Here is a 16,005-nt window from a genome sequence, read left to right as displayed (position 1 = left end):
CTAAGAATGGTTACTGTCCTCTCACTCAATGTACTGTGCCCATGGAAAAATCTGATTACCATTTTTTACCATAATTACCATTCCCTAAAGGCTCAGGGACTCTCCATTGATAAAGCTCCATCAAAATCATACAGGCACTACATTAACAATTCTGAACTGCAGTAAACTTGATTTATTCTGCATTTCTTTGCTATTCAGGCTACAGTGTACAGAGTCCTGATGCCCTCTGGACATTGCTACCAAAACTAGCCCATTGGCTTTGATCACAGTTTGTATTTCTGCTCATGATGAAACAAAAGCAAGCAAAATCAGCACTCAGGACGTGCAGCAGACACCCAGCGTTCACAGGATCAGGTATACTAGGCTAAAAAATATTAGAATGAGACCAATATCTACTGAGAACAGGCCATAATGTGTTTTTAGCACACAAAAGCCTTCACGTATGAGAAATTTTCCCCCCTCTGAACTTCCATGCCTTGATCGCTTGTGCAACCTTGGTGTAAATCCTTTACAGGGATTATCTTTAAAGAACCACTTATTTGATGCTTGCAACAGATTCTAAAGCAGTATTTTGGCAGATATTTACACAGTGATTAAAATCTATTTAATCTACACGGGGTAAGAAAAGGATGATCCTCTGTTTTGACAATGGATATGACATGGTAAGGACTAGTATTTTAAATTGAAGGAAAGATAGCAATCAAACCTGACTGTCCTTTCTTTAATGGACACAGCAAGAGCCCTGTGCAGAGAAAAATCCTTTCCCTGAAGAATATAAATGATGACAACATGCAGGAGATGGGTGAAGGAAAAAGGATGGAGATGAAGGAGTCTTGTCTCTCATTCTTTTGAGCAAGTCTGTATTTTCCCTGCTTATCTTTCTGGATGTATCCAGCCATGTTACATATCCCTCTCCAAATTCTTACCTGCAATATGCAGGCTATTTCTGCATTTCACCACACTCTTTATGACATTAATAGTTACATGCACACATATTTGTGGTTCTTTGCCCTTTCTGCAAAAAAACCCCAAACACCAAAAAGCCAAAAAACCCCCAACTCGAACCCACCTCAGCTTTTCTTCTGTTTCAAAAATAATAAAATATTAAGCCCTATTTTCACAGAGGAATCCCTTGGGTATCTCAGAGAAGGACTCAGCTCTCCAGAAGATGCAGCATTCTCCTTAAATCCCATATGAAGGAGTAGCTACGAGCCACAACTCCTTCTTCTTAGAAACATTGGGTAACCTGTACAGTGTACCTGGAAAGCTGAACTGCACCCTGGACACGAAGCTTGACAGAAAAACCAGCTGGCAAGACCACGTTTGAACAAGCAAACACATAAATGACCTCTAAAAAAACATGTCCTGTTTATCTCTGACTGTGCCACGTGGAACTCTGTGGCTGGGTAAGAGCCTCTACCCACGGCACTGGAAAAGATGACATGGCTTAGTATTCCTTCAGTGGCATATTCTTCTCCTTGTCCTGCATTCTCTTCTAGCTTTAGGCACCCAAAAGCTAAGAATTCAGTCTAAAATGCTGCCTAGATTAGGCTAAAGACTTAAGAGTAAACATATACATGTTCTTGAGCCACCCTCATTCCTTATGAGAGCCTAAGTCTAATTAATGTTTCCATTGACAGCCAGGGCTCTTCCCTGCCTTCCTGTCTGCCACATGGCCACACCAGGAGCTGAACTGGCACAGGCAGGAGTTGCATCTTCACCCAGGGGGTGGAGGTTTTTTGTTCCTGCTGCCAAATTTTGTGGCTGGGCTTTGCGTGGGGGACGAAAGCTATCTGTGGGGTTTCAGTCAGAACAATTCCTTTGCTGTAACAGTGTATAAGGCACGTGGGAAGCAGCCAGTTCATGTGGCACCTGGAGAATCCACCCTTTTCGGTGGAGAATCTACCCTTTTTCAGCAGGGACTTTGAGTGGCTCAGGTCACTCATGAAACTGCACCCTTCAGGTAAATGCCTTTTTTAAAAGCTAAAACTAGGGAAGAACACGTCAAGGCGATCCTTGACTATCAACCAGCTTTCCAGGGCCCCCTCTTCTCCCCAGGGCTCTGTCCCATGGCACTCTACCGAGCAGATTCCTGAAGAGGTCAAAGTCTGTCTCCTGAAGCCCAAAGCCATGAGCTTGCTGTGCGCTCTCCTCGCTGCCCTGAGGATCTTCAACTCCACCATCTCATGGTCAGTGCATCTGAGGCTGGCTTTGAGATTCCCCACCAGCTCCTCTTTGTTGGTGGTCCCTCTATCACTCATTTTATCAACACGTTCCAGGAACCTCCTGCACTGCTCGTGCCCTGCTGTGTTGCCTCCAGCAGATACTGGAGGGGTTGAAGCCCAACCAGCTGCTCACTTGCTTCGCTATCACCAAGTGCAGTAATTCCTGCGACTTAAAACACCCCCCCAGGATGCTCCCCAGGCAGCTGGGAGAGCTCCTCTCACAAAGGTTTGCTCAGGGAGCGACCTCTCCCACACAGAAGGTTCCTCCTACTGAACACAGCCCAGCAGCAGCAAGGGAGTAAAAGCCAAGGGATGCATAAAAAGACCAGGGAAAGCTACTGGCCCTCGGGAGCTCGGAGGTGCAGAATGGGATTATTCCACTGCTTCCCTTCTACAGCTTCCTAAATTAGACATTACTTATGACAGCACTGCCAGTTATCAGTAGTCTGGCACAAAGAATGCACTGTAGCCTGGGGAGTTTTTTTAAGGTACTAAATAGGGCAAATTCCCAGAGAAACTCCTGGGAATTCTACCTATAAGTGGCCTCCAGACAAAGTATGAACCATTAAATTTTTGCAGTCTGACTGTCCAGCCAGGTTTCTTCTCCCCATCTTGACTGTAACATCCTTATCTTCATGTTGACATTCTGATGGAGACAGTGCTGAAAGGTTTGCTAATGTCAAGGTGAGTTATATCCATGGCTTTCCCCTCATCCACAGATTCAGTCATTTTATCACAGAGCACAATCAGACTGGTCAAGCTAAGGGTACCAAGGGTAAAGCACAGGATCATGGAATGGCCTCGGTTGGAAGGGACCTTAAAGATCATCCAGTTCCAACCCCCTGCCATGGGCAGGGACACCTTCCACTGTCCCAGGGTGCTCAGAGCCCCATCCAACCTGGCCTGGGACACCTGCCAGGGATGGGGCAGCCACAGCTTCTCTGGGCAACCTGTGCCAGGGCCTGCTCCACCCTCCCAGGGAAGGATTTCTTCCCAATATCCAATCTAACCCTGCTCCCTGTCAGTTTGAAGCCATTCCCCATGTCCTGTCACTCCAGGCCCTTGGAAACAGTCTCTGTCCATCTTTCTTGTGGGCTCCCTTCAGGTGCTGGAAGGCTGTGATTAGGCCTTCTCTTTTCCAAACCTAGGCTGGCCATTCTAAAATCACCTTCATGTCCCTAAAAATGCGTCAAAGAACTCCCTCCATGGTTTTTTTCAGGGACAGAAGTGACACTGCCTGGTCTGCAGCTGCCTCAGTTGTCCCTCTTGCCCTTTCTGACAGCATTTTCCTTTCTCCAGCCTTAAGTGTCCTCTTAAGAATCTAGAAAGCCTGGAGGCTTCCGAAATAAACGGAATGCAGAGTTTTTCATGCCCTCTTTGCCCCTGTGGCAAAGAAATCCGCTGCAAAACACACACATAAACACAGGGAGTTCTAATAAAATCAACTCCCTGCAGATCAAAGCCAAGGGCAGCAGCTTGGGAACTGCCCACATCCCACGAGGAGCCAACCATCAGAGAGACAGCGTGCCTCCAAGCAGGGACACAACACAGCAAGGAACACATCAGAGTTTTTAACTGGTTATTCCCTTTATGCAAACAACCTCCCCGAACAGAAATCTACACGTGAAAATGTTTCTCCCTCATCCACCATGGAAGATTTTGTCCTGCTCTCCCACTGGAATGCCCCTTCCAGTGCTGAAGTTATTTGCAGTTGTTTTATATTCTCACAGTCTGCTTTACCCTTGATTACACCTTAATAGTAAGAGAGGTACTTCTAAAAGGGTCTGAAGAGGTCAGGCTGAGATGTTTAAAAGAAAAGATCATGAAAGTTTTGAGCGAGGAATCTAACCACACCTTGCTTACAGTGTATGTGTGTTAGCAGATTTTTCTACATCTCTAATAAACAAAACATTAGTATAAACTAATATACAGATATATATATAGTAATATATAGACCAGTAAAGAGCCCTCTGGACAGGTAATTTTTCAAGATGAATTCGCTAGCAAAAAGAGAACCTATGTAATTTTAATTCTTGCTTGATCCAAAGGGGAAAATTTCCATGTAATGGAAAAAATTGCCAACTAACTAGAAATTTTTGCCGTAATTTTGAGTTCTAATACTGCAATTTTAAAAATAAAAATCTGAAGTAGTTTTAAAAAACCCAAACAACTGCAACCCTCCCCCCCAAAAAAAGTGAATTGTTACTTTAGAAGAGGTCATATCAAAATATTGGGATTGGGGGATTATTTTTCCCTCTTTTTAGGACCCTGGTGTTGGAGCTCCACCAAAGCAATCAAGGTAATTCAACAAAAAAGTGCATTTTGCTTGTCCTTGCCCCTGTTCCTTTGCCAAAAAATATTTTGGGGGGGACATTTTTTAACCCCTACCAGGAAGATACTGACTGTTCACCATAAAAATTTGATTATATAGATGAAATACTCGTGGTGTAACACATAATTGTAATGCTCAATAATGCCCAGCTTGGAGCCCAGTTTTCCTGAGCTCTGCAGTAGAATGAAGGCTTGAAAACAGATTTTAGTGTTTTGAAGACACAAAACCAAAATGTAAGACCTAATCCCTAAACTAAGCTATGAAACCCCACATTTGAGATGGCAACAAAAGGAGACAACTGGAAGAGCAGACAGAAAAGATGAGAAGAAAACACACAATAATACAGATCAAATGTACACACACAGTTTGTATCAAAGGTTTGTTTGGCTTTTAAACAAGAAACATGTCGGTGTTTGTATTTGTTATTAATGTTTGCTCTTTATACTGCAGAAGTGCCCATCTGAACACACCAAGCTCAGCCTCTGCTTTTAAATCTTGGTGCAGACACTGACTATGAATGCAGGAGCTGTTTCTCCCCAGCAGTTTTTCTTTCAAGAAGCAAAATTAATGTACGACAGGCTAACACTAATAACACCCCCGCCCTCAGCTCCACTAAGAGAAAACAAAAGGCATAATACGAGACCCCAGAAAATTACCAGAACCCAATTTTCACACTTGGGTTCCTTGGCACAATTCAGACATTTTGATTTGTGAATGCAAGTCAGAACTTCACAGTTTTTAAAGCATTTTTAAAGCATTCTCCCTAATATCCCTGGAGGTCCTAATGGCTTTGGTAAATGTAATAAAAACAGAGTAAACTGCATTTGAAGGTGACCTTCAGCCAACTTTTATGCAGTGATCAGGTCTGAGGGGTTTGACTGGGAAGTCAAAAGAGAAGATTAAACCCTCTGCTCCCTGTGTTTAGGATTGCTTCCTAAACTGCCATATTTTGTTCATAACAGACTTTATCTGTGAGCTCTTCTCACACAAAACTGGTCTTAGCATCCATCATTAAGTCATAGTTAGCTGCCAGATAAGGAAAAACACAGGTAAGGAATGCCAGGGTTAAATTCAGGAAAACAGAAAAGCTTCCTTTAAGAAAAAAATGGCAGGAGTAGCTGGGGATAGAATGTAATAAAATCAGACACGAAGGATAAAACATGAGTTAAACTTTCTATTTGGTTGAGTGATGGAACGGAACCTCTGCTCTCTGGGTGCTGACTGACAGGTCCATTGCCGGCCCATTTTGGACACAGATAAGCCCTGATTCCTGACCGTGATTTACAGGCCCTCAGAGGTTGTCTGAGGTCAGCTGTCCTCATCCAGCCCCAGTGCCAAGCAAAGATCCCGAGCCTGCAGATGAGCTCTGTGGTACACGAGCAGCTCTGTGGGTGTCCAGAGCGGTTCTGAAAGTGCAACAGCCCAAAAAGGAATTGTGCCAACTCGCACACGTCGAGAGCCAAGTCCCAGGCTCCGGCAAAATGACAAACATTGTTCAAAAACATGTTTGCTGAAGGCCTTGTTGGTGAACGGGTCACTTGGCAAAACTGGGAACACAAAGCACGCTGCGCAGCTGCCTGAAAGCTCAGCTCTGCCGTGTGCCTGAGCGAAAAACCAGGATACAGGAGAAATTCGAGGGTTTCAAAGGATGCCCAACAGGACTTCTCTAATGATGCTGCTCCGTGGCCTTGCTGCCAGCAAAAGCTGCTGGGAAACGGCTCTGATTTCTGCTACTGATGTCAGCCCTCGAGCCTGTGGGGTAGAGCTTTGCTCTTCAGTGCTCTTGGTACTTTTCCCGTGCTCTTTGAAAATGCCATGCTGAGCTCCACCATCCCTCTCTCACTTCCTTGACTTCTCCCTCTCAGGATACACAGACAGCAAGTGGTGGTGATGCTGAAAAGCTTTCTCCTTGGCAAGGAGCCCAGCATCCAAAAAAGGGACGACTTTCTGGATGGAGAGATCTGACCAGCATAAATAGTGATTTTTGTGGATTAGAGAATCTAAAATCGAAAATCTGACATTAGGATACTATTTCCATTCCCAGCTTGACACACAAGGTCAAGTTTAGGTGGAATCACACGGGCAATGAAAGGTGGATGAAAGTCAGCAGTGCCAGTAAAACAATTACTTACGGGGTTTGGTAGCTTCCAAACCCAAAACTGGTTTCTTATCCTCCAAGACTTTTAGGCTGAAATCAGACAGTGTTGGTTTCCCAGATACAGAAGAGTGATTAACTGCATTTGCATCCCCGTATCAAACAGTTTTTACTATATTTAAATTGCTATCATCTGAAGATTAAATACTGGCAGTGAAATCAAACTCATATATGTGTTTTTAATATAAGAAACAAAACTATCCAGAACAAAAAGAAAATCCAAAACAGTGCCACGTCAACTATATATATAAAGGTCAACTATAAACTACTTATTTGGGCCCATCATCTCTTTGAAATCCACCCTTCATGAGATATCCAACCAAAGCTAATTGAAAATACCACAAAATTCTACTGATCCCAAGAACTGGGCCTTGGCTGCAAACCAGAGAACATGCCAGCACAAATGCAAATTCAAGCAATGTTATGAAGATCCTTTAAAGCTGTGACTCAACTGCAATCTTAGTTTGCTAACTCCCTGGTGAGATTCCCTCCTTCTTCTGTATGACACCCTTGCACATTAAAGAAAAAATATTGTCAAGTCACAGGCTACAAGTGTTCCAAAATATCGCTGCACTAAAAATGCATGTCATTTTACAGACAGCAGCAAGTGCAGCCTAACTGCAGCTCCAAGCTGTCAGTGACAAGAGAAGATCTTGCTTTTGAGTTTTTTTTTTTTTAAATTGCATCATTCTCAAGGTACTGCCTGCTCATTTGCTTCAAGGGCTGAACCTTTATTTTGTCATTTAGCAGCTGCCAGAATCTTCACTGCAGACACTGTCAATGAGACACAAATCCCTTGGGATACCCCCCATTAAATAAAACAAAAATGGCTTGAAAGACATGCATGTGTTCATTTGTGTGTATACAACTGTGTGTATTAATTTGGCTGCAGAGAACAGTTTGGTATAAGAAGTCTATCCATAGAGTTCCTTGGATGAAATGAAGTCTCTGACCCTCAGAGTTCTCAAAGAACTGCACAAAATCTTTACAAATTTAGCAGAATAACCAAATATTTATGTTCGAACATGTGCACGAGTCTCTTGCTATTTATCCAATGTGAAACTGAGAAATTTCTCCTTTTTCATTTTTTTTTTCAACTGTATGGCATTACCAACACATTCATCAGCATATAGAGGGATTTTTCTGAAATGCTTATATTTGAGGATCTGTATTCTCCTCTGGAACTGTTCCTGTTTAGATCATCATCTACTTGACATCATAAAGTAGATGTCAAGGAAAAAAAACCACAAGTGAATAAAAATAAATAAATAAAATAACAACAACAACCCAACAACAACAAAAAAACCCCCTTTTGAAATCTGGTGGTTTATTGTGATTCCAGTCCAGGCCAAGGAAATGTTACATGAAATGAAGAAATAAAGATAAAAATGAAGGGCAGCTTTTATGTATCATTCTGCATGAAGTGGCTATGTGTGCAGAAAAGACATGAAGACAGAAAACATTAACTCCCGACAATTTCATGTAGCACTGTGTTCTTGTTTTTCATTTACAGCCGTAGCTCAATTAAACATCCCTAATTTCATTGTGTTTTACCGTTGTGCCTATGCAGAACTGGGAAAAAAATTGAAAACTGCAGTCTATTTTAAAAAAGAAACACAAGTTGACTTCCCTGCTGTGAACACCCCCAGGAGCTGAAGCGTGGAAGGCAGTTTGCAAAGACAGAGCATTAGGATGTGACCTCTCCTTGGCAGTGATAAAACTGAGGTTTGAACTCTGCACCGCCTGGCAGAGCTCGTGACCTGCAGACAAATGGCATCCCCAAGGCCTGTCTGGGTTTCAGCAGCATTTCTTGTTGTAATAAAAGACAACATGTCACAGCATCAGGTCATAATCCTTCCTAGAGCTCTCAGCACCGTGAGTTCTGCTTTTAAGGGACAAGACCAGCAGGAACCGTGCTGGTAACAGCACAGAATTCATCTGTAAGTGATCAGAGGCTGATGTTTGAGGGAGAGGTTCAAGCAGGAGTGCAAGGAGAAGCCACGTAATGAGGGACTCAGCTTCATCCAGTGGGAAACACCTTTGTGAAGGGTCTGATGAGGAGGGGCTGGGGGAGCTGGGGGTGTTTAGCCTGGAGAAAAGGAGGCTCAAGGGGGGCATCACTGCTCTCTACAACTACCTGAAAGGAGGTTGTAACAAAGTGTGGGTCACTCTCTTCTCCCAGGTGACAAGTGACAGAATGGAAAGAAAACAGTCCCAAGTTGCACCGGGGACGGGTTTAGACTGGACATTAAAAAGACTTTCTTCACCAAAAGGGTCATCGAGCATTGGAACAGGCTGCCCAGGGAACTAACTCCAGGTCAAGTCACCATCCCTGGAGGTATTTAAAAGACATGTAGATGTGATGCTCAGGGACATGGGAGGACTTGGCAGTGTCAGGTTAATAGCTGGACTCCAAGATCCTAAGAGTCCTTTCCAACATAACTGATTCTTTGGCTCTATAATTCTATAACTTACTTGTGCTTCAAACACATACAGACAGAAAAAAAAATATAATTTCAGTCCTGGCCTATGGCCTATAGGATGGTCTGAAACTCCTTTCTCTGCCTCTGTCAAGACAGTTTACAGAGTGCCCTTCAGAACTGATCAGCCCAACAATTCGCTGCCAGCAGCACTGCCAAAATTATTAACCCTCCCTGGTGGGGGAAGCAGTGTCCAGCTGTGGGATCTCCAGCACAAGAGATGGACATACTGGTGCAAGGCCAGTGAGGGGCCACGAAGATGATACAGAGAGTGGGATACCTCTCCTATGAGGACTGTTGATCTAAGATGCTCCATTTTGAACACTTCTACACCAGCCTGCAAAGGGGCACCGAGATGAATCAGAATCACCAGACACACTGGAAATATATATAAATATATACATTATGTACAGGAAATTAGAGTTATTATTTCTAATGCTGTCATGGGTCACACATCAGCGTAACAAAACAGACACAGCCACGAAGATTTAGGGTTGTTCTAACTCCATAACTCTGAATGCATCCCTGATCAGCTTGGGGAGGGTGTGAAGAAATTCTAAACTGCTGTGTGGCATACCAGTCTTGCAACAGGAACACAAATTGGAGAAGAGAAAGAATTGAAATGGAACAAGGAACAGTTAGTGGTAGCTCAGGAAAGAGGAACAGACTGCTTTAAGAGCCTTGCCCACATTCGTGTCAGATACCACCCTTGAGATGTAACTCCTCTCCACAAAGTGGTTTCCAAATCACAGGGTCAAGTAAGAAACTAGTTTTTGTTAAAATGACAGATTTGTTCCTTTGGTGCACAAGCACCAGAGTTATTTCTGCTAATTTACTCACCAAAGCGAGGCAAATCTAAATAAGCAATAAAGCAGAAAACACCTTCAGCTTTGTTTCACTCCAATTAGCAGTTTCCAGACCTCTTACTGAGCAAGTGGGATCCTGTTCCACCAACCTAAAAACCTCATTACTCTGACTGAGGTACATGCACCACTGCAGGGTCACACTGAGGGGATTCACACGGGGCGATGCTGTGCTGGTTTCCCGTGGAGAAATTTTACTGCTTACAGTGATGAGCAAGAGCCATGAGCGAGGGAGCAGAGATAGGGAGAGTCAAAGGAGGTGGGACAAGATAAATCTGGCATGATTTGGTGAAATCTATAGGGCTAACAAAGGGTCTTGCTGTATGTTTGCTATATAACACACTTGTCAAGGAAATACTGAAGAGGCAAAGGAGTCTGATAGCACTAAGCATCTGCTGTTTCCAGTTGGTCAGTCCCACCCTAATGTGCAGTTCCAGACAAAGCTCTGCAGGGAAGAGAAGGTCAGTCTGTACCATCCACTGTAACTATAAGAATTACTGTGGCTGGACAACAGGAAAAAGCAGCAGCACTTTGAGGTATTTCTGGTCACACCCAACTCCCCATTTTCAGTGGCCTCACAGCCTCCCATTTTTATTCTGAATTATCAGAAACACTAATAAGAGCCTTTTCCACTCCCTGCTTTGACTCATCTTTCTAATTGGGAGCACAGAACAAATAGATCTGAGAAACAGCCTGGCAGCAGCAGCAGGCTTGGTTCAGTGCATGCAGGGCATGGAAAATGCTCTGCTCTCCCAGGGACACCGGGAAAGCTACGATCAGTGACTCAGCATCAGCCCAGTAACTGCTCTCCAGGGAATCTCAGACAACCCCTCCAAGCATTCCTGCCTATTCCTGTGCACAGAGGGATCAGACAACAAAAATTACTCCTCAAAACAATTCCCTACCTCTGATAAACACACACCTCCCATCAACTAACGATTAAACAGCACTGTCAAGCTTTGCCTCATGATCCACATCTTCAGAAATGCAGCCACTACTGAAATTTTGGGGGTTTTTTTTGTGTAACATCTGCGCTCTGTGCAATGCAGACATGGCATTTCATTAAGCACAGGGTAATAGTTTGATTCCCTTAGGGACTTGCTGCTGGAAAATAGAACATCTCCTTTCATAAATAGGCAAGGTCACCACGCATTCCTCAATGCACATGCTCATTTTGGATTTGATGCTGAGATAATTGAGTATCTGCTCATTACATGTTTCCTATTAATGCAATAATGCATCCACATGTAAAACTAATTTAACAAGACCTGAGCAAACCAGCATTATATTACGTTTCAAAGCTGTCTGTTCAGCTGCAGAACACAGACAGAGAATTCTGATTTACGACCAACCCATTTTTTGTATTTTACTCTTCATGCTGGATTCAGAAGTTGAAACATAAAAAACACTGAAAAGCACAAACTCAGCTATTTTGCTCCTTCACACCACATCACCCTTTTGTAACTTACAGTTGCTTTTCTACTTAACAGGAGTCATCTTCTAGCATAATCACATACACACCCTGTGAACAAGACAGCTCACAAATGTGACACCTCAGAGTTTAAACCCCTCTAGATACAATGACAAAAGCCACGAAAATTTCACAGAGATACACGAAGAGAGATCAAAAGTTCTAGGCAAGTTCTTTCAAAATCTTTGTAAGTACTACCAAAAATCAGGAGTCCCCAGAGGACCTTACCTGAAGCACTGTAACTAATTCTGGCCAATCTATCTGTCTGCTTTCATCTTACTTCATCCCAAACACTCATTTTATCTCTTTGTTTAGAATATTCACAAGTTGGCAACCTGTTTTTCTCTATCTCTCTGGTTCCTGGAATACTGCCCTGCTGGATGTGAAAACAAGAAATTCCAGAGGATGATACTAGATCAGAGCTAAATGTAAAATGAACCACAGAATCACAGAATGTGGCTGACAAGGTGGTGTTAGGTCGAAGGCTGGACCCAATGACCTCAGAGGACTTTTCCAACCCAGCTGATTCTGTGATTTCCCAAAACTGGAGAATGCAAACCACAACTGTAAATGAAAGGGCAATCTCTAGATTGTGAATGACCCATTCTATGGGTTAAAGACAATACCTACAGCAAACTCAACTGGAAACAATCCGCAAAAATGTTAAGAATTGTATTTTTTGCCCTCTTCATCTGCCACGAAATTAACAGTTAGTGGAACCAACAGTTTCATTACTAGAAAAATAAATCTCAAAGGCTGTCAACATTTTCACAAGGAAGACACCTTTGAAGAGTAGGGTTTATGCCTTAGGCGAGAATTTTTCAGTTACTTTAAAAAGATCAGCATCACAAAAAACAGCTCCTTCCTTGAGAGGATCTGGAGGACTTGTGAATGCACCCTTAGAGCTTTTCTTTCCAAGGCTGCAGCAACCTAACTCAGAGACCTGCCTTCTCCTTTTGTTCACCTGAAACACCCCTTGAAGCAGTCAAAGGTTCAAGGAGAGGTCATCAAGTCCTGGTTGCTGTTGGCATGCCTAAAACTGCTGACACATCCCAGGAAGGAAAATGGGTGCAATCTGGTACAGCTGCAACAATAAAGCAGCTCCTAGGGAGCCTCACCTAGAGCTAACACCACCACCACGCTGTGCTGGCCAACTGCAGAGATAAGCCAGTAGTATTTATGCAAAAATAAAATGCAAACAAAGCTTGTACAAGTCTTGACAAATAACTAGGTCTGGCGTTTCCGGGGCAGTGATTGTCCCTCTGGGCTTGGCACTGGTGAGGACACATCTTGAGTCCTGTGTCCAGCTCTGGGCCCCTCACTACCAGAAGGACATGGAGGGGCTGGAAGTGTCCAGGGAAGGGAAGGGAGCTGGGGAACGGTCTGGAGCACAAGTGCTGTGAGGAGCAGCTGAGGGAGCTGGGGGATGTTTAGCCTGGAGAAGAGGAGGCTCAGGGGGGACCTTCTTGCTCTCCACAACTCCCTGACAGGAGGGGGAGCCAGGTGAGGGAACAAGTGACAGCACAAGAGGCCACAAGCTGAACCAGGGAAGGTTTAGACTGGACATTGGGAGAAAATCTTCTCCAAAAGGGCTGTCAAGCACTGGCACAGGCTGCCAAGAGCAGTGGTTGATTCACCCTCCCTGGAGGTATTTACAGCTGTGTGGATGTGGCGCTTGGGGACAGGGTTCAGTGGTGGACTCAGAAGTGTTGGGTTAAATACTGGACTTAAAGATCTTCAGGGTCTTTTTGAAGCTAAATCGTTCTGTGAGAGACTTGCAAAAAAACAACCAATGGGACTGCTTCCTTTTATGTCACAAATTTTCTTGAACATGAGAGCAACCTACCCTCCATTAAAAACACACCAAAGATAATCGACCTCTGTTCTTGCACAGACATAAGATCTTTTCTAGCTTACTGCCTCAAAACATTAAAAGAAAAAAAGCATTTTTTCTCCCAGTCATTCTTGTCTCAAAGTTATCTACAGACCTATTTTACCTCTAACTTCTGTAGAAGGAGGAGGACTATTCTTCCAGTCAAGTCTTGTTCAAACTTACAGGCCAATGCTCTAAAAATATGTTGACATTTCTCAGATTAATTCCAAGTAATTCCTTGCCTGCTAGGGCCAGATCTGTCCCTTCCTCTCATTTCACATCAGCCCTGTACAGAGTCACACTGGCATTAAGCATTAGCTTGAACTCTGGCACTTACCAAAGCTGGAGGAGTCTGAGCAAGTCCATGATCTCACCAATGGCCTAAAAGCCCGAGGATCCAAGAGTTCCTCGGGCCAAGTCCACTCTAGAGAACTGGTCTAGCAGTGTCTCCTTATAAACTTCTACATTAAATACAGCATTGACACTGTTCTTGCCACTGGAAATCTGGATTTCCCCACCGGGATGGCAAACAAAAAGCTCTGCAGAATCAAGTGACGTGGGTGGAAGTCACACAGGTCTGTTGTCCAGCCCACAGCCTTTGTGTTCTACTGGAAACATCTTTGGAAAACACCCTTTCCAAATGCAGCAGCATTTTATCCCTTGCTAAATGAGGTTAAGCTGGAGCTGACAGAGAAGATGGCAGATGCCCTCCTGTACTGCAGCAATGCAACCACGAGGCTTTATCCTGTGAAATTATTTTAATTCTCCAATAAGGGTGAGGAGCAGGGTGTGATGGGCTCTCACTCAAGTTTTATTTTTGAAGGCTAATGCTCACACATTAGGCTTTACAGGAGGGGGAAGGAACAGAGTTTATGAATGCAAAAGGCTGCTCCTCTTGCAGAAATGAAATTTGGGACGGTAACACACTTCAGACAAAGAAAACTCTCACCAAACAGCAATGCAAAGAGGAAGTAGAAAGATTACAACATTACAGTGCAAAATGCTGCATCACCTATCAAAATCAGAACCAGGTTCATTAATATAAGACAGTTTTTGGTTGTTTTAGACACAGCAAAAATATACAACAGCTACAGCAGAAGTTGGTCCTTCATGAATTGAGTAAAACAGGAGTCCCTTGCTCCACCCAAATGGATTTCAGACCGGACTCTAGAATAAACCACAGAAACTTCTTACCTTGCATTTCAACATGTTGGCCACTCTCTCTTGCATTGATTGTCCTGCCTTTGGCCTGACAAGAATATAAACTGCCTTCACCTCCGGGCTGGAGCGCAGGAGCTTTTCCACCAGCACTTTGCCCACGAAACCCGTCGCTCCCGTGATAAGAACGGTCTTTCCATTGTAATAAGCTGAGACTGCAGACATGGTGCTTTCTTGTCCTGGCCTTTCCTGCAGCAGGTACCTGAGAAGATGAAGAAATAAGGGCTTTTAAGGGCTTTGGGGACAACCTTTCTGGTCACCCACGGCAGCTCACGTTCGTCAACGGCAATTTTAAAGAGGATTTAAACAAAACAAAACAAAACAAAACAAAACAAAAAAAGTCTTTACTATGAAAATATACTGCAAAAATCTGAGAAGCTTAAAAAAACCCTCAGGCTCAGCCTTGTCCCCCATGTGACACCATAGCTGCACACAGCAGTCTCCAACACAGCTCCTGCTGTCCAAGACTCCCAGCAGGAGATGCTCCACACAGAGTTGAACAGTATTTATCTCCCACACTGTGAAGTGGCAGCCATGAAGCTCTCTCTGGAGTTCAGGTTGCCTGAACTAAACAACGGGGCTGACACGACCAGGCTCCCCCCCCCATGAAGTGTCCCAGTTAAGGATTTTAATTAGATGCAATGGTTTCAGGCCTGTATGACCCCAGCCATCCTGACTCGAACTCTTAAGTTGCTTAAATGACAAACAAGGCTGGAGTGAATCCTCTTAGAAAAGCCCCCTCTCCCTATTAGTGCAAGGGAAGCAAAACAACTCCTGTCTTTGAAGTGCTGCAGATCACAGCAAGAGTAAAGCACTTATACTTCGAGAGAAAGGCTCATGAAAATACCACTAAATGCTTTTTGTTTTGAAAAAAAGCCTCCTGAATTTGAAACCAAAAGAAACGAGAATAGTAGAACATGGTCAATCAAGCATTCAAGAACCAGAACAATGATCTTCAGGCACCCCAGAAAAACTTCTCTTCCTCCTGTAGAAGTTTCACTGCTGGCCATTTCAAGTTTCTCATTAGGGGTGAACTGCACTCTAGTGAAATGCAAACGCATCAAAACTGAAATACTGCATTTGTTGCATTTTTGCAGTCTTCTAAGAGCCCCTGTTTTCACCAAACCTTTTGCGTTTTTGAAGCCTAGGAAACCACTGAGGCACAGTGAAGTGTCCAACTTAGAGAAAAAAACCACAAGCCTTCATACAGACATTGTTCTTCTTCCTTCCCACTACTGCCTGGGACCACAGCACTTCACATCAAACAGACGAAAATCCCCAAATTTCTTTGTCCAAAACGAATCATCAGGTGTAGAAATCTGATTTAGGAAGTGGGTCAAGCAGAATAACTTCTGAGGGACACAATTTTACGAACTAAGAGCTGTGGG

At 43.7% G+C, this 16,005-nt stretch overlaps 1 protein-coding gene across 4 annotated transcripts in view; it reads right to left on the bottom strand.

Annotated features, from left to right (window-relative positions):
- Positions 1-16,005, bottom strand: part of FAR2 (fatty acyl-CoA reductase 2) — a 117,242-nt gene that overhangs the window by 47,008 nt on the left and 54,229 nt on the right. For all 4 annotated transcript variants that reach the window (XM_050324570.1, XM_050324568.1, XM_050324569.1 and 1 more), the window contains exon 2: positions 14,594-14,819. In XM_050324570.1, the coding sequence (XP_050180527.1) occupies positions 14,594-14,782 (189 nt within the window). In that variant the 5' untranslated portion in view covers positions 14,783-14,819. The remainder of the gene's footprint in view (positions 1-14,593; positions 14,820-16,005) is intronic.

The sequence above is a fragment of the Myiozetetes cayanensis genome, unplaced genomic scaffold (assembly GCF_022539395.1).
Source record: "Myiozetetes cayanensis isolate MyiCay16 unplaced genomic scaffold, myiCay2020 scf3, whole genome shotgun sequence".
Taxonomy (NCBI): domain Eukaryota; kingdom Metazoa; phylum Chordata; class Aves; order Passeriformes; family Tyrannidae; genus Myiozetetes; species Myiozetetes cayanensis.
Note: the sequence above shows the minus strand (reverse complement) of the source record. Positions and strands in the feature narration are given on the sequence as shown.